At 41.6% G+C, this 22,664-nt stretch overlaps 1 protein-coding gene across 1 annotated transcript in view; it reads left to right on the top strand.

The window, feature by feature from the left end:
- LOC103624394 (contactin-6) overlaps window positions 1–22,664 on the top strand; it is a 126,785-nt gene that overhangs the window by 14,907 nt on the left and 89,214 nt on the right. The window contains exon 2 of the mRNA XM_017747251.1: window positions 11,443–11,580. Coding sequence (XP_017602740.1) covers window positions 11,526–11,580 — 55 coding nt within the window. The 5' untranslated portion in view covers window positions 11,443–11,525. The remainder of the gene's footprint in view (window positions 1–11,442; window positions 11,581–22,664) is intronic.

Genomic DNA, 22,664 nt, shown 5'->3' on the forward strand with positions numbered 1-22,664 from the left:
TAGGAATTTGCTGCATATCCAGCAGATGCAAATGCATCAATCCCTGCATGTGTGACTTGTTTGGAGTGCAGGGCAATTATCCAGGAATAAAATCAATTTCTAACAAATCATCTGCCATGTGCAAAGCAGGACTCTAATAGTAATTAAAGTCATAAAATGGATTAATGTTTCTCTCTATCTCTTTCTTTTACCCACTGGTAAAAACAGCTCATGCAGGAGTTCTAGGAAAGCTGCAGAAGAAATTAATTAATAAACAACAAATAATCACAAATCAATTCAGTTTAGGCCTAGGATTACATCATGATTTTCAAGCAACTTGATGCAATTGATCTATGTCATGTAAACTGTCTTTGAAGTGACTTTGAAGGAATTTAGATGCTCATAGGGAACTTGTAGCAAAAATAAAAACATACTTAATTGTATAAAAAAGGAAAATAGATTAGGCTTGCTTTAATGTGCCAAAATGTTCTCTGCAATAAAATGAATCTCTGAAGTTGTGCTTCTATTTAACTCACACTAACATGTGCTTCTCCAATATACTCAAATACCCAGCTCATAATCAAGTTTTCTTCTCAAACTGCCAATTTAAATACAAAAAACCCTAAGTCTGTAAATTATTCCATGCCTTGAAACACCATCTTATCAAAATCAAACCAGCGGTTAATGTTGTTGAAGTTGTTAAAGAAAGACATGGCTATTTATATTTATTAAACCCTAATAACTCATTAATTTTAATTGAGAACAGTGGACTTTCTGTTCAGTCTGGTCAGACTCCGTTGAGCAGGAAATTCCCAATTTCCAATCCTTGTCCTTCCTCCTCCCTGCCTTGGCTGGTGTGGAGCAGCACCCTCAGTGCATCCCCTTTACCTGCCCAGCCTTGTGCTCAGAGCATCCCTCTGCTCCTCCCTCTTGCATCACCCAAACCCCTTCTGGATTTTCCGTGGGGGATCCTTTGGAAACGCCAGCTTTTCTCCCTGGCTGTTGTTTAAAGGACTTCGTCCTCTTCCTTTCCTGCTGCATTCCACCAGCACCCAGCTCTTGAGGTAAATAATTTGTATTCCTCTTCCCATCTCCAGATCATCTTGAAACCCGTCTAGACATTAAAGCAATCTGTTTGCTGCACTGATTATTCCACTTGGCTATATCCCCTATCTCAAAGTACATAGATTATGCCGAATTAAGTCCAATTTCATCCAGAAACCAACTGATTATTTTCTTCCCTTTCCTCATTATCCAAGAGATTCTAAATGATAGCAATAAACAGCAACAGCATCACCAAGGAGGAAGGGAGTGGGAAGGATCCTCATTTCACACTGAATCATTTACTTGTTAAACAATAAGCCTTGAAATTAACTTTCCCTCCTGACACCCCTGCATGCACATATGCAAATAAAATGATTACAGGCTTCATCTTGGGCAAAAATAATGGTCATGGATGGTTCAGCTAATCTTAAGGTCACCCTGGAACTGCAGCCTTGCTTGTTCCTATTTATGTTGGTTAGAATTCCACCTAATGGTGGTTTAAATCCGTGGCCACCCAGGTCAGCCCAGAACTAGTCCTGGCCACTTTATTTATTGCTGCACTGCAGTGGATGGCTATTAAAAAATCTAAATATTTCCTGACAGCTCTCGGGGGAAATCTACAGTTCATCATTTCCTTCCATGGTACTATTAATACTTCCTGACAGGCTGAAAGCCAGTTGTTAATAATTTGGCAGATTTCCAGCTTCTTGTCTAAAATTAGCTTCAGTTTCAATTGGGTTTTTTTTTTTTTTTTGCAAATCTTAACCTCTGATCCAGAAATTTCTGAGGCAGGAGTGGCAGGGAATGCCCTGGTCCCCTTCTGCAGGTGTTTGTCCAAGCCTCGAACCTCCTGGTTCAAAAGAGCATTGCTCCACGTCCAAAACTCCAGGGGTGTTTTGCTCAACTGCACATTCCCTTTGGGAAGAAAGTTTGGTGGATTGGTGAGTTCTCTGTGTCCAGTGGGCAGAGAAATTGCCTTTTTTTCTTTTTAAAGGTGTTGTGAAGGCCACCAGCTGGAGGACCAGACGTGTAAGAAATGCAACAGCAAAAGTAATAAATACTAAAGATATTGTTTTATTTGAAAGGAGAGCCCCATAAAGACATCACAATGCCTTTAACACAGATTTTAATAAAAAGATCTGGGATATTGGATGTGAAGAAGCAAAAGATTAAACTGCAAGCACCAAATAAGAGACTTCAGGGTGGCACAAATGAAAGCATTGCTGGGATATGAGGCTCACAGAGAAACAACTGCTGCATGAGTTCTTGAAAGAGATGAAGTCTTCAAGATATCATTGTAAAAGTTTATCAACAATTCCTTTATTAACCTCCATATCTTTGAAGAAATCTGCACACTGTCTTTTGAGGATATTCTACTTCTGATCCTCTTTTTACTGAAGAAATGGGAATTTCGCTGCTGAAACAGAGTCAATTTTTTTTAATCATTATTACACTGATAATATTTGGAAGGAGGTTTTCTTAAGCTTTTACTCATAAATATGAAGTAGATATTAAACTTTTCACCTGGGAAGAATAATATAGAGTCTTCATTCCCAGTATTTGGGTGCCATCAGGATCTGCAGCTTTAGTGTTTGTGAACATGTTAAAGGAAAAGTGATAATTGGTTTACCAGCGATATTTTCAGGTTTGGTAAATTTAACACTTTCAGATCTCTTCAAAAATGTTATTTCATAACGTATTGAATTGAAAATTGATCCACACTTCCACTTCAGCCAAACCGTGGAAGCCTTTTTATCAGACTTTTTCCATCTCAGTGTTGTAATTCCTGCAGAATGCATTGAGTGATTAGGAGAGAATCTTCTCGTTGTTGGAAATTAGCTTTTTGATGAAAACTGCTGAATTCTAGTTCACATGGAAAATGTTCTCTTCTGTGGTTCCCACAAATCTCTGAGGACTGCACTGATGTTTTGATCCTATCAACACTTCCAGGACAGATTTCACTCAGGTGTTGGAGGTCCATTCCCACATATTTCAGGATGAAATGGGAGCAGCACTGTTTTAGCCCAAGAATGAGCAAAGCTCTTGTGTTTGGCCCTTGCAGTTCTGCCAGTTCCCTGACAGAGCTGGAAATTCCCATACCAGGATGACTGGAATGACCCAAGAGTACTGAAATCCTAATCCAAACCTTTAGATGAAGTTATTGTGAAGTTGCCTTCGCTTTGTAGCAGACATGAGCATATTTCTGTCATGTCTTTAAGCATTTTGATTTGCTTCTATGTGAGAATTTGGGCTTTAGGCAGATCTGATACAGAATTCATTTTACCTTATTCAACATTATACAAATGTCCAATAACTGGGATTATTCCTGGTTTTCTTCCATAAACATTTTGATGGCAGGTGACACTTCCAGTGCTGGTGCTGAGGCATGGAAGGGGATCAAATTGGAGCTAAGGTAGGATTAGATCCTGCTGCCATCGTGAGGAAGCAGCTCCAGAAGGGCCAGTCCAAGCTCCCAGTTCTCTTTCCAGTGATAACCCCTGTGAAAGGTTGGGGAATAGCTGGATCTTGACTCCTTCTGGACTTAGGCTGTCCCTGGGTTACACATTCAATGTATTCACAGGTCTGTAACATACGGAATAAATTCTGCCCTTCCTGTTGCACTTCATACAAAGAGAGACTTAAACTGCACAAAAAAAGGGAAGGGAAATGGAAAACAGTATCTGAGGTTAATTCTTCCAGCTCACCTCCAGCATCTGTGTCTGCAAATACAAAGAGATGCAATCCCAGCAGCACATGGTTTTGGGGAGCCACTTTCCATATCTCCTATGGATTCTCCAGAGCTGGAATGAGATTTGCCTTCCCTCAGTTGCTGGAAACATGGGAGCCAATGCTAAATGCTGCTCTCACTGCTGCAAATCTTTCTTTTACCTTTTCCATTTTGCCCCAGGAAGCTTTTGAGGCTGACATTTTTCTATCTCTCAAACAACATAAGATAAATTATTACTCTGCTTTGTCTCGCTCTACTGCTGTCTCACTTCTGTTTAGTTTATGAAAAGAGTTCTGAGCTAGAAATGCGCTGTAAAAGACACCAGTGCTTATCCCAGCTGCAAATTTAATGCAGAAAACACACTTCCAAAAATCAGAAGCAGTAATTTCTGCTCAGAGCAGAAATCACAACAGAGCCACACTGAGCACAGCTGTAGGAGGGAATGAGACCTTTTGTTCCTTGATACTGCATTTCAGGGTCTAGAAGATGAGGAACTGACTCCCTGTGCTGCCTCCAGGAATATCAGTAATGAACACTAATGGTCATGGAATATTTCTAAGCTGCTTAAACTGGAACTGTTTCTTTTTACCTTCTATAGGGTGAAATGGTGTAACTAATTAACCAAAAAAGCAGTTCATTGAATTTTTTAAGGGACGCATGTAATGACATGCCTCACTTAATTAAGCGACAAGTATTTTGTACTGAATTTGGACATTTTTACATATAAATGATGTTCCAAAGGGTAAATCTGCATGTGACAGAGACTGCAGAATAGAAATTACTACAAACTAATATACTGAATTATAACTTTAGGTTGTCTTTGATGGACTTGACTCATGACACATTCAGATACAAATCCAGAAATAAATGGATGCAGAAACCATGGAAAAGGGATTATAAGGAGGAATGCACTTACTGGGATTTTATTTATGATGAATTCAGGCCCACAGTTCTGGCTGTGGGATAAGTTTCCTTCAGTGCCATGAACCACTCTGGGCTGTTTCAACCTGAACTGGTAAAATATTTCATCCTCTAAGAGGGATTTGTGGATGGATCTGGACTGAAGCCAACCCTTGGCACAGCTGCAGGTGTGCAGACACCCCAAAATCCCAGGATACTGGCACTCCAACATTCCCCACACTCAGATCCTTCCTCCCTGGGTCCCAGAGTGAGACCAACATACCAGACAGGTTTATAATGAACAGAAAAGTCTTCACCACTCTTCAAACAAAACCAATTTCTGTGCCAGACTAATTCCACCACACCACACCGAGATAATTCTGTATTTATTTATCAGGTAGAAGAATAGCACCATAATTTTATTTATTAAAAAAACCCAAACCCAACAGTTGAGATGATTGAACCAAATTATCCCTTTGTATCCTATGTACATAGACTCATGTATATACACACATATGGACACGTAGGCTATAAAAAGCTGTCTCTATCCCTAAGTTACACCACCAGAAATGTTGGTTCACGAGCAGTGTGAGTGTGAGAAGCAAAATCTGATATTGTTTCAGCCTTTCCGGCTGATTACTGGCATTTCAGAGTGTATAAATTTTAAAAAAAAGTGCCAAATACAGCTCCAAATGACGTGGTTGTATGGGATAGCTGCACCTGGGTTCAGCACGAGGGCTGGGATGGGGTTACACTCTGTTATATTCATTATCACTTAGGCACTTTGCTGTTGAAAGACATTTTAATTCTGATTTGTCAACAGCACAGCCCGCTGGGGTTTCTATCTTTCAGTCTTTCTGCTTGGGTTAAATACAGCAAAAATGTCTCGTTGGCTCTTGCCTGTTGAGACAGGGTTATTTACAGCTGGGGATGCCCACACAGTGTTTGGCTACTGCACTGAAGCAGTTCAGATACTCATGAAAGAGTGAATGAAAGAGTGGCACTCCCTGAGACCTTTCCAGCAATTCCAGTGGGATCCTGAAACAGATGGACACGTTCTGCAGTGCACTGATGGCAGAGGAGGGCTTGCTCTTTCAGCTTCCAAGTTTAAGCTCCCTAATTGTTGCTGTGAAAATATAAACATGGGAAAAAAATCAAAATAATCTTAAAGATATTTAAATCCTGCTCTGTCTTGCACTTGACTATTAAAGAAGACATGAGTCCTTACAAGGATCCTTAGAATCATGAAATGGTTCGGAATGGAAGGGACCTTAAAGCTCATCTTTTCTCCCCCTGCCATGGGCAGGGACACCTTCCACTACCCCAGGTTGCTCCAAGCCCCAGTGTCCAGCCTGGCTTTGGGCACTCCAGGGATCCAGGGGCAGCCACAAATTCCCTATGCCAGGGCCATTTCAGTGCTGGTGAATCCATTTGGGAAGGTGAGTGAGGCCTCATCAGACACCAGAGCACAGTCCAGCCCCTTTCCCCTCAAATGTCTTAATTTGGGGAGTTTAAGACACAAAAGCCTCTGTAGTGTCCCACCCGGTAGGATCTCGATGTCACCTGAAACACAACAAGCTGTTAGGTCAGATTTAGGAAAATGTTTTGAAAACACAAGATTTAAACCTTCCCCGAAGGCTTTATGCCCCGAATTTGAATTGCAAATGAGCCACAGTATTTTCCATTTCCCTGGGAAAAGTAAGCAATAGCAGTCAGGAGTGAAAACCAAATGAAAATCCAAGTCCTTTTGTGAAAGAGGAAAAATAGGAGTGATCAGTATCGGAAACCTTTGTTAAGTAGCACGGGGTGCTTTTCTCCCTCGAAATATGGTTCAATAATTCTAAATAAGCAGTAAGTACTCCAACAGCATACGTAAATCTTGTTGGAACCTGGAAAACTGGGCGCTTCTGCTCCTGCTCTGGTAGCTGCAAGTGTTTGCTATTCACTCTGTTATGGATATCTGGAAAATAGTTTGAGTGCAGAAAGCGCCTCAGGGATAAAAAGTTTGAAAAGAAAAATGTAGCTGTATATCATTGGCATTCATGAGAAAATTCACATTAGATGCCTTCAAATCAGGTGCTCAGGAGACAATAGAGAGATCAGGAGCAATGGTGTGCCAGGAATGCAAGCCTGGCTGGGACAGGCTTATTTGCTGGCACAGGAGGAATACAGAAGTGTGGAAGGGCAAATTCAGAAGATAATATAGCTGCGTGGAAGCTGGTGGGAGGGAAAGCTGAGGCTGCAGAATGAAAAGGCTGTGCATGCACTCCTCGGATTAGAGCCTTTCTCTCCACATCTCCGTTCCTTTCTTCTCCCATACACGCAGCAGGTCTCATTCCATAGGTGGTTACACCAACAGATCAGGCCTGGAGTGAAGCTCCTCCACCAGCACCACTGTGGAACTTGGCCCCAAATCCCTGTTGTTAAACATTTTCTCTCCCACCAGGTCAAAAAGTTGCTCTTTCTGCAAACACAGCTACATTTTGCCATGGGTAAAAATGTCAATTTGCTGGAATTTTGCCGAGAGCAAAATCTCATCATTCCCAGTGGCTGACAGGTTTTACCCCAGTTCGATGTCACATCACCACCTGAACCAAGTTTTGCTTTTACAAAACTTAACAGAAGATTGTGGCAGAAGTGAGAAATGGGGCCTATTTTCATGAAAATTTGGATGACACCAGAAGAGCATTTTGTCCTTTGGCACAGATTTGGTCTTGTAAGGGTTTTGCTACTCAAAAAATAAGGGATTGTAGAAATTAAGGGTCTTGAAAGCCAAAGCCTCAGCACCAGGTTGGGCTCAGTAAAGACCGAGATATTGGCATTTATGTTAATGTGTTAAATATATATCAGATGATTCTAATTAATAAATGAATCCATTTCCTATCCCCTTCTAAATTCCAAGGAAAACAGCAGCACAGCTGCAACCTTCATCCACACAGCACCACAGCCTTTCCCTCTGTGTGCTAAGTGCCAAGTCAGTACTCGAATCCCACTTTTCGCCTGAATTTTTCAATATCCCAGATGTCCAGGAGGGAATGTTTGATGACAGCAATACTTGGGTTACCAGTGGTATTACCCAGAGGGTTTGCAAGGAGAAGCAGGTGCTGCACAACTCACCCATGCAGAGCCATTGCTGACCTGGGTATTTTATCCACCTTTTTCCATTAATTCACCTCCTGTACGTCCCTGTGTGTCCCACACATCACATTTGGATGGCTCAGGAGCAGATATCTCTCCTTCCCCCACAGATAAGAAGGAAAAATGACAGGTGTAAAGTATCTGAGGACTGAGATCTTTCCTATGGACTTGTTTTCTCTAATGGGAAAACAACAAAAAATGATGTTGCCTACTTCTGTAACAAACATATTTGTATAAATTACATCCTGCTGACAAATGGACACGCAATCAGGATTTTTAGGGGGAAGTGTAATGTTTCCCCCATGATCATATTTAACATATTTTGTTTTCCATCTATCTCTCTGCTCAAACTGTGGCATAACAATTAGAATAAGTGATAGCAGCACATCCAGAAAACAAAGGGTATGATGGCAGAATTTATCTTGTTACATTTCTTGATTTAATGCCAGTCTGGGATTTCTGGTCTGAACCAGATTTTTCTTATGCTATAAATATTTCAGTTTTTTCATTTATTCTTGATTTAGTTTGACAGTAAATAATCCCATGGAAGCTGCTGTTGGAAAGATGTTGTAAAAATTATTAAGTGCCTGCTTGCCAGTTCGGTCCTTGTGTTTGTCAGAGTGAAGGGAGCAAAACAGTTGGGTTACTTAAAGGAAATATGTGTGTGTGTGTGTGTGTGTGTGTATTTACAGTAATGCCCCATAATTTGCAGTCCTAGGAGCAGAAGAATTACAGTTCTGAGGATTGATCAATACCTTGTATGAATACAAAGAGTTTGGGTTGTATATTCTGGATATTGGCAGCTGCAGGTTCTTGTTTCAGGATTCCAAAAGACTCATCCCTAACCCAACGAGAGGAGAATAGAAAGCAGGGAGGGTTTCAAAGGAGATTTCCTCGCAAAAAAAGGATCTTTCCTCTTGGGAAAGGCAGGGTCTGGACAGTTATTTGGCTTTTCTTGGCTATTTTTGGTTTGGAATATTTTTTGTTTGGAATACCAGGAAGCATGTGAGTAACTCTGGATGGTTTAAGTCCATTTCCAATTTTCTTTGGTAACTCCTGCACCTTTAGCAGGGATTTCTGCACTAAATAGCTCACACACCAAATGTGCAAGGACCAGAAATGGGATATATTTGAGGGACCTTGAAGAAAAGGAGTTGGGTGGGACCAGAACTGGAAAGTGCTCCCTGTCCGAGGAAATCAACCACAGAAAAATACCCAGCAGGAGAGGAGAATCCAAATAGAAATGCCAAGGAAAACACGTGGGAATGTGCAAAATTCGTGGTGATAACTTCAGCAATAGGGGATAAATTGCAGCCAAACACTGCTTGTTATCTGCTAACAGCCAACTTGGCATCCACCAGGATGATTTGTCAGTAAACGGGCAATTTGGGCCTCCTCACCCCGTGCTGCTGCTGCACTCACAGGTCCTGGGTGCTCGAGGAATTTTTTTCCCTCTTGCTAAGCTATAATCAGGGAAAAAAACCTAAAACTGGGACACAGGTAAAGTCACAAAATTAATACAGGAGGAATTACCATGACATCTAAGTAATTAATTAAAATCCTAACTTACATTTGTTGTTCTGGATACATTCTGTTCAGGAAGGACAAGGGAAAACAAATGTACAGTGTTTTTTTTTTTTGTCTCAAATATCACAGATATGTACATGAGCTTCAAGACAAATATTGGCAAGCAGGAGAAAGGGTGTGAAATAAATATGATGTGATTCAATAAGGAAAAGCCCCGTGTTTTCCACTGAAGCAGAAATAATCAATGCCTACCTTCAGTATCGACAGGTGGTTTAAAGGAGGGGTTGGAGTGGAACCTGAACTGAAGGCAAGTGTTTTAAAAAAAGCACCAAAAAGTATTTTAAAAGAAAGGAAATATTGATTGAGGGTATTTAGGTGCAGTTAGTGCTGCTCGGGGCAGGGTTGATGTATAAAGGTACAACCGAGCTCCTCCTTCTCTGTTTCTACTTTGACAGAATCATAATTTAGTACTTTTTAATCCTTTTCCTTTCAAACACTTATAAATTTTGCAAATGTTCTTCAGTAGATCTCAGCTGTGTGCGAAGTAGGACATCATGAAAGGCTAAAAGATACTCTGGGCTTTTTCCATCCTTTTCTTCCAGAACTTAGAAACTTCTCAAGCTTTGATCATTCCTCGGGTTTCTGTCTCCTCTGAGACCACCTGTGATTTTTAGGTGAAATTTATAGAAAATGTGAACAGAATTAAGCCCCTTAGAGAAGTGGAATGGCTTCCAGAAGATCTGGATTTCTTAATTTTCTAAAAAACATCTCTCTCACTCCTACCAGCAATGAGTTCCAGGGCAGCCCTGTATGAAATCTTTTCACAGTGCTGTGAAAAATGAGACAAGTGAGGAGAGAATATGGATCCATAAGTGTGGCTCATAATTGTAATTTCTCAGTGGAAAATTTTCTGCACTGAAAAGGTTTGGAATGATTTTACAATTTTGCAAACTCATTTTATTAAGTGATTTCTGGTTTCAGCTGCTTTATGAACTGATCCCCAACAGTAAATTACCCGCTTGCCCTTTGGGAGTATAGGCCAAACAGATACTTTTTCCTGGCTTAATTCATTGACTGTTGACTGAAATGTCAAAGGAAATTAAAGGAAATTGTTATGTAAATCCTTGCGGGCGGATGGTTCATTTCTGAAGGATAAAACTTCACACAGAAAAGGTGATTTTTTTCCTTTACATGGGGTGTGTGTGACATTGTGATCCCTTCTCCTGCCGTGGCAGATCAATCGTTTGCATCGGGATCTGCTCACGTTACAGCACATTTACCAAAGGATCCTGTCTGGGATCAGAACCACACCACTATGGAATTATGGAATTAAAGACAGATTTGGGGTGGGAGGGTCCTTAAAGATCACCCAGTCCCACCCCTGCCATGGGCAGGGACACCTTCCACTGTCCCAGGCTGCTCCAAATCCCGTCCAAGCTGGCCTTGAACATTTCTGGGGATCCAAGGGCAGCCACAGCTTCTCTGGGAATTCCATCTCAAACCCTCACCATCCTCACAGGGACGAATTTATTCCCAATATCCCATTTCCTGCTGCCCTCTGGCAGTGGGAAGCCATTCCCTGTGTCCTGTCCCTGATCCCAGTTCTTCTCCAGCTCTCCTGGAGCCCCTTTAGGCCCTGGAAGGGGCTCTGAGCTTTCCCTGGAGCCTTCCCTTCTCCAGGTGAACACCCTCAGCTCTGCCAGCCTGGCTCTGTGGAGAGGGGCCGCCTATGATGGAACAAGAAGTATCTTAAAGTTTGATGAACATTTAGGAGTTGGGAAAAGCCCATTTTTCCAAACACCTTTTCTTCCATCCCAGCACTGTCTGGCAGAGGGACCACAGGCAGATTTTTCTTTCCTGCCTGGAGAAACTTCCTCCCATCCCAGAGATCTCTGTGGCAGGGAGTGGATGGGAGAAACCCCAACATTACCTATGTTTTTCATTCCAACTTTGTGTCATTTTGGAATTATTTTTATGCCAGGATGATCCTATCCAGACTATTTATTGCATTTTTAGTGTCTGAGTCTCCAATCGGTGCAGTAGAATGTGTTTGTACCTGGGGAAACTTGGGGTATTTATTTGGAGTCTGTACTTTAATTGCCCAATATCTCTTCCTGTTTTTGCAGAATACCCAGGTAGTCACAGGAAGACACACTTTACTTTCTTCCACTGATTGGATGGGAGGAATTTTTGACCTTGGAAAGTGGAGATGGTGTTGCTATGGAAACTAATAAGTCTGCTGCCATTCATGAGCTGCAGCACAGGTAAATGTTCCACTATTAGTGTTTGTGATTGATAAATCTCTATCAGTGTCATAATTCTGGGAGAAAAGAGAAGCAATTACCAAAATTAACAATCCTTCTTTGCATGAACAAGTGACTAAGGAGCTTTTCATTAGGACACGCTTTAATTTTAAACAACTCCAGGTGCTGCCTTTGAACCAGGAAAACACTTTGCAAGATCATAAGAAAGCTGGAATCCAGGCAATAGCTTTAAAAAATAGTCTAAGCTGTAACAGTGAGAAAGAAAAACAATTGTTTCTTGGGTGACAACATCATGAAGATATTTCTTGGCCACAGCATCAGCAAATGAAGCTGGGTTGAAAACCAGGCCAGTTTAGGAGCACTGAATGAATGGTTTGGGTTCCACATTTCATATCGCAGCCTTCAAATGCTTCCATACAAGTGAAGTGTCTTTAAATCACAGTTAACGGAAAGGCAAATTAAAGCATTTATTTATGAAGTCCAAAAATGGGTGAGAATCACAAGGACTATCAATCTAAATACACAAAAAGGAAAGAAAATCTTGCTTAAAACTCAGAGCAAATGCAGACATTCCTTCTTTGCCTCCTGCTGGAGCGATGATGGACCCTCATCCTCCCACCCTGGCATCCTGACACTCCTCAGGCTGAAATCAAAGGACAAAGTATGGTTGGAGGAAGCAGGACTGCGTTCCCCCATTCTCCTTCTTGAATATCCCTTGTGCTTAATTAAAATATCAACAGTTTGTAGCATATTGTGAGGTAAAATGTTCTTTTCTGCCTGGCTAGGCATTGCTCACAGTGAGGGTTTGGTATTCTGAGTTCGTTCCTTCTCTGAACCTTTCTTCTAATTAAAAGCATATAACTTGACAATCCTGCTTCATATACCCATAAAAATGGGATTAACTCCTGTGGCTCATTAGAGCCTCATCTCCAAACAGGCACTGAATGGGAGCTGAACTCTTTGAGGTTATAATGAATTTGGGGATGGACTGACCCTTCACACTTGGCTGTGATAGAAACCATGACAACTGGCTTTTGTCTCCAATTAATGTATTGAACTCTAAATAGCCAGGATATTACTCATGTACTTACAAGGAAATTGTATTAAAGTAACCTCAAATGATACTTAAATTAATTATGTAGTGCATGAGTCAGCAGCTGTTTGAAGTGAAGAAACAGAGCAGAGGGCAGGCTTCAGTAGCGTTTTAAAATACAATTTAAATGAAACTCGATGCTGTTTTATCTAAATGTAAAATATAAACCTCAGGACACAAAAATGTAAATCTTGGGAGCAGACTTTCTGTTAAATCAATATAAAGTTTCTATTTCAGTAGCAAACAACCCACATGTTAAGGACTAAAAATCTTGGAATGTATAAAATATTGTAATATATAAAATATTTCAGGTGAGCAGTTGCTCATTTAAGCCCAGCCTTGCTGAACTAATCACAACAACCACATGTTTAGGACCCAAGCCTTCCCTTTAATTTCCCACTGACCCACTCAGCCCTCTCAGGTACCTCTCACAGATCATTCCCCTCTTTACTACTGAGTAAAGGACTTGTGCCAATCTTTCAGAGCACATGATTCCCCTGTAATTCCTTGAATTCTTGGGAAATTGATGGAGATCCTGGAATCTGAATCACTCGAGGAGCAGGACAGATGCGTGAGGGACACCCATGATTTGTATCTCCAAAAAGAACATTTCCCTTCACTTTTTTTCCCCCCAAAGCTTTCATTTTTGAAGCTTTTTTGTCATCTTCATCATTCTTGCCAGAGGATCATCTTTAACAAGCCCGGTCCTGGGCTCTAAACCTGAGTTAAAAGGTACTGGGAGCTCACTTCTAGATGAACATGTTCAGCTTTTAAAGACTTAAAAATAGCTAAAAATGTAAATGTTCCATATCCCCAGGCACCAAGAGCAGCTCACAACGGCACTTTTGTCCTGCTCCTGCTCTCAGTTAAAGGAACAGCAAATGTCCCACTGACTTCACTGGGATGAGTTAATTTATACCTGGGTGTAAATTAACTCCGCTGATTTCGGCGGAGCTCTGCTGATTTTCACTCCGTGGCATTCTGAAATAGGCCTGATGGTAACAGTCAAATTGCACTTATGGCAAAACTTCTCTGATTTATCACATGGAAGGTTCACATCCATTTAGGAATAATAGAGCTGAGAGGGAAAATGAGGGACCAGTCCCTGTGCTGAGCAGAGCAGTTTTGTAGGCTGGGCATGGGAAGGTAATTCAGGGTGTTAGATGGCATTGGTCACTCATTTCCTCCTTGTTTCTACCTGACATGTAGAATGAAAATCATTTTGACCTATAAATTAATTTTAAATCTCAGGATTAAATGTGCTGTGCAGAAGAGCTGGGTATTATTAGCCCCCAAAATGGCAATTCAATTACTCAAAAATCAAACTGCCCTCTATATTCTCTTTATAGGGAAAAATCGTGGAAAGAATAATGTTCCCTCCAACTCTTATTTTCCAGTAGAGCTTTTTTATGTGTCTCAACGAGGGTCTTTAGGGTTTTCTTGCAGTGCCTTAGGGGACAAAATAAAATAAAGTAATGCATGCACAGTGACACAGCGAGGAAACAGATTAGATTTTTTTTTTCATAAGCCATTGCTATTTAAATGAGATAATCTGATCTAAGCAGAGCACCAGAGGCAAGAAGGGTGATGAAGATAAACTCAGAGATCATTACTTTAAATTCTGTGTACTTGCTATAGGGATGTACAACAACCATCTCCTGATGTCGTTGAAATTTAAACATTATTTGATACGAATATGTTAAGAAAGAGCCTTCACTGTCTGGATTAAAGATGCAGACAGGATTTTGGGAAGTTGAAATGAACAGACCTGTCCAAAGTGCTCAATAAAATAAAATAATTGTCTCTTCACACCAAAACTCTCTCATGTTTTCCTCCTATGGCTGCTCCTGGATTGTGCTGGTTCCTCTGGAGTTGATGAGTGAGGCAAGTTGCCAACAATACCTTGATGAGGAAAGATTTTATTTTCATTTTTAACATCATATTTCTGTCTTAAGCATCCATCAGATGCACCCCAGGCTGTTCTTTGCGTGTGGGTGCCAGGTCAGGTTCTCCTTCAGGTTGGATTTTCCTCATGTCTCCATCTCTCTGGTCCCTGCATTCTTTCCTCTGCCAATAAATAGCTACCTTTGACTATTTCTAGAGCCTGTCTTCCTCCTGGACAGCTTATCCACATTTTTCTGTGTTCCTCCCATTCCTAAAGGGAAATAGCACCTCTTTGCCCTGATTCCTGGTGGCTTCTGCCCTCCAAATAAATCCATGCACGGAGAGGTGGCCTTTGCAGCTCTCCTTTGTTCTGCTCATGGTCTCGACCCCACCGTGGAAGCAAAGGGGTTTTCCAGGATTAAAGCTAAGGAAAAGGAGAATGGCAGTAAATTCTATCAGGCTGTTTGGACAATATAAATATTCCAAGCCCTGACAGCCAGTCTGACCTGCATTTTGGAAATGAGGCATCAACTGTATTTTTACACAGCCCTTTGGCTTCTTGCCTCCAAATCAATCGAAGATGCAACCGCAATCTCCCAGGCTGGATTTTAGGCCCATCATTTTGAAACTGTTAAATTAGAGAGAGACATTTCCTGATGTAAAGTGTCCTGATCCTCCTTTGGGTCACAGCAGGATGAATATTGAATACATCACATCCCACGCTCTGCCTGCAGTCTCTCGCAGATTTATTGTTAGCATAACAGCACCTTTAGGGATGGAACAGCAGACCATATATTTTAAGACAAGTGACATCTTTGCTATTTCTAACAGCAAAATGTGGAGAGGAACTAGTCCAGCCTGGAAATGTCAAGGCTTCTCTGAACAACCAGAGGCATTTGGAGATCTGCTGATGAGTCAGACAATGATGATAATTAGTGTCCCTTAGACAACATGGAGGTTTCCATGGGTTTGGGAAATAAAAAGTTGTAACTCTGTAAGTGACTTGCAAGACTGTGGCAGGACATGGCTGATACTGCAATAACTTTCCCAGGAGAGGGAGGAGTGATGTTTGAAGAACTTTTGTTTCCATTCTGTGGGGTGCCAGGAGGTTCAGCTCATTCCCCAACATCAGTGAACAGCAACCATCCTCTGGTGCAACAAAGCCAGCAAAAGGGGGAACCTAATGCCCTGAAGATGCACTTTTATATTCAGGGAATGTGAGGGGGTTTGAAGCTTCCCACCAGACAGACATTAACCCACCTCAAAGCTTCATCCTGGTGGACACCAGTGCCACACTGCCGTATTTCCCAAGGACTCCACACCACCTCAAACCTGGATAGATGGATAGAACTGGATAGTTTAATATTCCCTACCATGGGCTAGACTCATTCTGCAGAAGAATCCCCCTCATTGTGCTTCATGTCCCAGAAAAACCCTTTTTTGAATTCCCCTGAGTGCACGGACATGTGGTGGAGAAGAGGTGAGAGCTCAGGTGCTGCTTTGAGGGTGCACTTTGAGATTGGAGCCTGCATTGGTTTCTCTGCCAGGGAAGTGTTATTTACAGTTTGTGGGGTGAGTGGAGACGGTGGAATTCATGGAAGTCATCACCAGAGGTTTATGTTTTCTGTATGGCTCTGGTGTCTAAGCTCTGTAGTCTGAAAGGCCTTGTCTATTTTTACACTGGTTTAAATAATTATTGCTTCCTAATCTTTTCAATTAGCTATTTTACATTCTTTTTTCCCCTTTTATTTAAATTTTACATGATTTCTTACTGTTTCATATCAAACCATTTCATCTCCCAGCACAAAAGGCTCATTAACTTTGTAAAGTAACATCCTGGTACTTTAGAAGTCATTACATTTTTTTCTCACTTTTTTTGTTTGCAACAGCTTCAAAGACAATTCAATTTTACTTTATTATCACTGCCAAGAAGTTGAAATTAGCAGGTGATTAGGCACTTCAAATATTTTGACCATTTTCTATTATCAACAATGGCAAATTTAAGTATAAAAAAATTAAACTTATAAGGCACAATAATATATTACTGAAACAGTTTATTGAAGCACAAAATTTTCAAGGCAAATTGCTGGTTTTAAGTAATTGCTTTAAACTGAGAGTAGGTTTAGATCAGAATTTAGAGATAAATTGTTCCCTAAAAGGGGTTGAGGCCCTGGCACAGCTTACTCAGAGAAGCTGAATTTTGAGCTCCCCCATTTCAGAGTTACATGGATTTCCTTGGAGTTTAATAGCCAATTCCACTCCCTTTTTATCTCCCCAACCAATGCCTCAATTAAAGAACTGACACGTGAAACCTTAGATTTTATTATGGAGAGAATGATGGCCATAAAATCATGGAATCACTGAAGGGTTTGGGTTGGAAGGGACCTTAAGGATCATCTACTTCCACATCCTACATGAAACGGAGAGAAACCTACCTGTGGTCTAATTTTCCACCAGCAGAAATGAGAACTTTTTTTTTTTTTCCAGAAATCAGACCTTGGAAATGCAAAAAATAATTAAATCTGCTTTATTTTGAAATGAAAACCCAGACCATACTTCCCTGCTGTTTAACATTCCCACCCAGCAGCTCTGCACACCCTGACACGGGTGAAGACCTTGCCCACAAACTTTTAAGTGCTGCAACAATATCTGCGACTGCCACGTAATCACAGGCTGATCATCCCTCCCATTGTTTGCAGAAGGGGGAAAATAAAACGTCTGGAGTTATTGATTCGCTACTTCTTTTTCATTTAGCGCCTATTGATCGCTGTTTATGTGTGTGTTTCTTGTTGAGCAGGAATTAACATTGAAAACTTCTTGGAATTCACTGCATTCACACCTGCCTGACATTCCTGGGGAAATCTTGCAGCCACGTTCCCACTCCAACTGGGGGTTTCAAAAATCGGCATTTTCTCCTCTGGTCTCTTGGCAGCAAAAAAAGTTGCATACAAAAAGCTTTTTTAATGTATTATTATTATGGTTGGCACTTGCCTGGGACAGGAAATGTGGTTGTCACAGGGTTTGAGTGCCCAGAGTCATTTCCAACCCCTCAGGATGATTTAGGCCGTGGTTATCAGGCCTACATTACAAAAATAAACCTCTTGGGGTTGGGAGGCATTTTTTCATCCCTATCTGCAGGAGGAAATCTTGTGATTGCCATGAAAATTGCTTGTGGAGTTTGGATGGGAAGCCAGCTCTGGGACGATCTGAGGGATATAGGGATGGATTAGTCCAGTGGGGCCATGTGTGAGGGCTGGATGGATGGAAATATCTGGGATCGCTCAGAGGGGTTTTCTGACTGAAGCTGTCACAGCTGGGCCATGTGTAAAGCACTCCTTTCATTGCTCTTGTGGTATTTAGATCCCACAGTTTTCCCAGTTTTGGCTCCAAATGCTTTCAGAATCACAAGCCAACCACACATTTCCCAGGAGACTGAATTCTAGTCCTGAACCAGCCAATAATAACAGGAATGGATTCTTTTAACTTACCTTACATTTGTTTTTCACCCTCCAGAACACCCCTTTTCTCTATTACTCCATCCATATTTAGGATTAAACTCTTAAAAAAGAAATTAAAAATTAAAAGCAATGTTTAATTGTTATGGAATTGCACAGTTTCAGGAGCTGGAAAAACAACCCCACAAGCAGCATGTGGGGATTTATGGCAGCAGTTGCTCTGGTTGCTGGCACAGTTATCACAGTCAGCATCCAAAGGCAAATAAGGCTCTCTGAGGCTTCTCTTAGAGGAGGTAAGAGGGGAACAAGAGGGCAAATTTTGAGTGTGGAGGCAGAGTTCAGGCACAGAGGGGACCTTCAGCCCCCACTTCCCTGGGTCTCTCTGCTTCCCTTCGTGTGCAATGGAACCCTTGTGTGCCAACCCTTGTCCTGTGGGTCAGACAGTGGCGAAAGTCCCGCCTGGTTTGCAGCAAGAGGAAAATGTATAAACTTTATTTTGATATATTTGATTTTTAGACCCTTTTAGAGCTTTAGCAATAGCCTTTTTCCCCTTCTGCACAGCATGACCAGTATTTTGTTCTGTGTTCAGTATTAATATCTGCTTTATTGTTCTATTCTAATTACAATGTCATTATTAAAGGGGCCCTATGTTTTCCTGTGACAGATATTGCATCTCATTGTTAGTGGATCTTGGTTATTCCATGCTTATTGTTATTAATAATTTGTAGCAATTGGATTGGTATTAGAATATTACTTTGCTAAATCATTTTTGCTGCTAATTAAGGCACTGTGTGTGACATTGTTTAGCTCCAAGCATCATCATCCTGCTTTTCAGCCTGCTCTAATTACCTGTAACTCATTCATTTCTACTTAGAAATCAGGTCTTTTAATCAAACTCCTCCAAGCTCTGCCATGGTGGGAGCTGCTCTTGGTGGGAATGAAAAGTTCTCATGGACAAAGATATTTGTGATGACAAATGCACCTTTCACTGCAGCCCTGGAGCTCTTTAGAAATAGAATAATTGTCCTCAGTGCTTCCAAACACAATAGAAGGAGGAGAGTTCTAAGGGAAAAAAGTGAAAGATGACTGGAAAAATCCAACTCTTCAAAGTATCAGCAAGGAAATCGCTGCAGCTTTAAATTGTCTTCTCAGCACTAAACGTTTGTGAGATCAGATCTGTCACACTGTTTGCTGGGGGAGTATTTCCTCTGAAGAAGCAACATCACTTCATTATTTGCCTGGGAAATTTATTCACTTTGGCTGCCAAACAAACAGAAGACACACAAAGGTCATGCTTGAGTCATGAGTGAAAACTCACATTAATGGCCAGGGAGCTTCCTGGTGTGTGTCTGGCATTAGCAGGACTCTCTCTTAGTGACAGAACCTCTGACACAGCCTGAACATTACAACAGTTTGAGGAAAAACAGAAAAAAGGATTTATTTCTGTGCAATTCTTTCTGCAGCCATTTTAGAGGAATGTAAAAAAGATGTAAAAAAGGTGCAGATATTTGTGCTGAAGTTGTGCTGGAGCTGTTTTGCAAACACACCTGCACACACCTGCAGCAGCTTCACCTTTCTTTGATCATGGAATCACAGAATGATGGAATGGTTTGGGTTGGGAGGGATCTTAAAGCCCACCCAGTGCTACCCCTGCCATGGGCAGGGACACCTCCCACTGTCCCAGGCTGCTCCAAGCCCCAATGTCCAACCTGGCCTTGGGCACTGCCAGGGATCCAGGGGCAGCCCCAGCTGCTCTGGGCACCCTGTGCCAGGGCCTCAGCACCTCCAGCACCAACAGCATCCCCGTATCCCAGGGAGGAAGGCTCTGAGGATTCAGGCAGCACTCCAAAGCCAGTGGAAGGTTATTTCCATGAGAGGTTATTTCTGTGCATTGATCTGCAGTCTGGGTGGATTGTTTGCCACAGGATTTCCTGAAAAGCAGATGCAAAGCTCGTTATCATTTGGGAGAATTGTCTGGGGAAACAGCAGCCTGCTATAAAATCAGAGCACATTGTCCCTTGGGATTGACTTCCCCTCTGTGGAATTGCTGGGTGCTCTCAGCCAGATTGGGGTTTGTCTTGTTTCACCGCCCAGCAGGTACCCAGGCTCCTCCCAAACCTTGGGGTGGTCTCCATCTCAGTGCCCTGAGCTCACCCTGGAAAATACAGAATACTTCAGAGTAAAATCTATCCAAACTTTGGCCCACACGCTCAGAAGGCCTTTTCCCCCAGCCCCAAAGTGATTTATGAAATGCAATTTCTTCGGCCTCTAACATTGTCTCACTTCATACACTTTATGCCAAATCGGTTTTGATGATTTATTACTTTTCCTACAGCTGATAAAAAAATATGGGTATCAATACAATGTCAACAAAACTGCTGGGGTTAATCTCTAGTAATTTATTGAGCATTAATCAGATTCATATTTCAGTCTTATTAGTCTAAAGCTACTAAAATCACTGATGGGTTAACACAACTTTAATCCAAATATAATGTGATACCTCCAACTGCTGTTTCTATTTTATTCTGATTTACACTGCATAGGGTAGAAATGAAAGACTTTTCTCTGTGTCTTCCGTGTACATTTGTGAGTTTGCAAAACACAAATTGTTTGCTCTAGGCCAGAGAAAATGTAACCATTTCTGCAATAGATATTGAATTCATATTTGTCTGACAAGTGACCTTATCAGCTATAACTTGTCATCTCCTAATTAGTCTACATTTATTTTATTCACTCAATTAACCCCCAGCCTCTCTAGGAGATAAGTTGGCGATACACGAAATTATGTGTGGTGCTGCAATTAAAATGGTGCTGCACATGTACTCCGCAAATTTGCCTTAAAGAAAGGTAAACCTCATTAATATCCCACCAGTCTGACTGCAAATTAAAATGGGTTTATTGCCAGTGATGCCACTGACTTTCAGTGCTCACTGGCAGGGAACAACAATGTCTTTTCTTCAGAGAATCTAAGAATAATCACATAAGACTAAAAGTACATAGTGAGATGGAGAGAGCAGAAATATCTTGATGTTATTAAACCTCTCATTCCCAGGGAAATGCCCAAGTTCCTTATTTTTAAAAGCTATTACTGTGATCTACAGATTAACAGGGACCTGAAAGGTGAGCACTGGAGTTTTTATGGAAAAGAGTGAAACCCTATGAACAGAATCCAGCCTGATTCACGTTTTGTGCCTTGAAATAACTTGGGTTAGGAGCTTTGGATAAAATCTGAACCACGTGATCAACAGAAATGCATGCACATTTTAAGGAAACCAAACCTGAATCAAGATTTCTGTCCCAGTTTGATATGTGTAAAATGCTTGTGCATATACACAACTCATTTACTGGAGAAACTGAGACAAGAGAGTTGTTGTCAGCCCAAAGGTGGATGTCCAATGCAAGTCAAAATAATAAACATTTATTGTATTGCACGGACATTTTACTCAAATGCCTGCATAGTTTTCAAGATATTAGAGATGTGAAAACACAAACATGCAGAAAATGAGTGTGGTAAAAAGGGATGTGTTGTAAATTCAGTCAGATGCAATTATTGAGGAGAGGGAACATGGAAAACCCTCCTCTCTTTGCTTTAAAACTCTGCAGTCTAAACCTGCTGAAATTAGAGCTGAATCCATCATTGATTATGTCATTCCCCAGAAATACGGCCTTGAGCAGATTTGTCATAACTCTGCTGGCGATGCTGCAGCGTGGACACGGCAGCCATCAGTCAGGAGGATACAATTTCCCAACGACTACAAGTCAAGCAAATGTGTTCTCAGCCTTGTGGGACAAGTTCTGCTGGAGACGGATGGCACCAGGCTGTGATGGATGGGCAGGAGCAGGGCAGCTCCTCACACACCTCTGTGGTGTGATCAGAGTTTAATCCTTAGGGAAGGACAGGCACTTCAACTCTGAAATCCCACAGAAATCCAGGGAAAAAGGGGAATGCTGGCTGCCCATCCCTGGCAGTGTCCAAGGCCAGGCTGGACGTTGGGGCTTGGAGCAGCCTGGGATGGTGGAAGGTGTCCCTGCCCATGGCAGGGGTGGGGCTGGTTGGAACTGAGGTCCCTTCCAGCTCAAACCATTCCATGGCTCAATGATTCTATGATCCAGACTGAATCCAACACTAGGCCTTTTGTCTTTACAGCCTGAAATTCTCCACCACCTCTATATCTCTTGATTTCTTTTGATTTATAATCTCATCCTTACATTATTTTCACTTTTTGGATTTTATCTTCTCATTTCATTTTATTTTGTCTTTCCATTTATTACATTTCACTGCTCACTTTACCCCCCCCCCCCCCCCCCTCCAGCCTGGGATGGTGGAAGGTGTCCCTGCCCATGGCAGGGGTGGGGCTGGTTGGAACTGAGGTCCCTTCCAGCCCAAACCATTCCATGGCTCAATGATTCTATGATCCAGACTGAATCCAACACTAGGCCTTTTGTCTTTACAGCCTGAAATTCTCCACCACCTCTATATCTCTTGATTTCTTTTGATTTATAATCTCATCCTTACATTATTTTCACTTTTTGGATTTTATCTTCTCATTTCATTTTATTTTGTCTTTCCATTTATTACATTTCACTGCTCACTTTACCCCCCCCCCCCCCCCCCCCCCCCCCATCTCACCCCCCTCCCCCCCCTCGCATCA

Source organism: Corvus brachyrhynchos, unplaced genomic scaffold (genome assembly GCF_000691975.1).
Source record: "Corvus brachyrhynchos isolate BGI_N302 unplaced genomic scaffold, ASM69197v1 scaffold91, whole genome shotgun sequence".
Taxonomy (NCBI): domain Eukaryota; kingdom Metazoa; phylum Chordata; class Aves; order Passeriformes; family Corvidae; genus Corvus; species Corvus brachyrhynchos.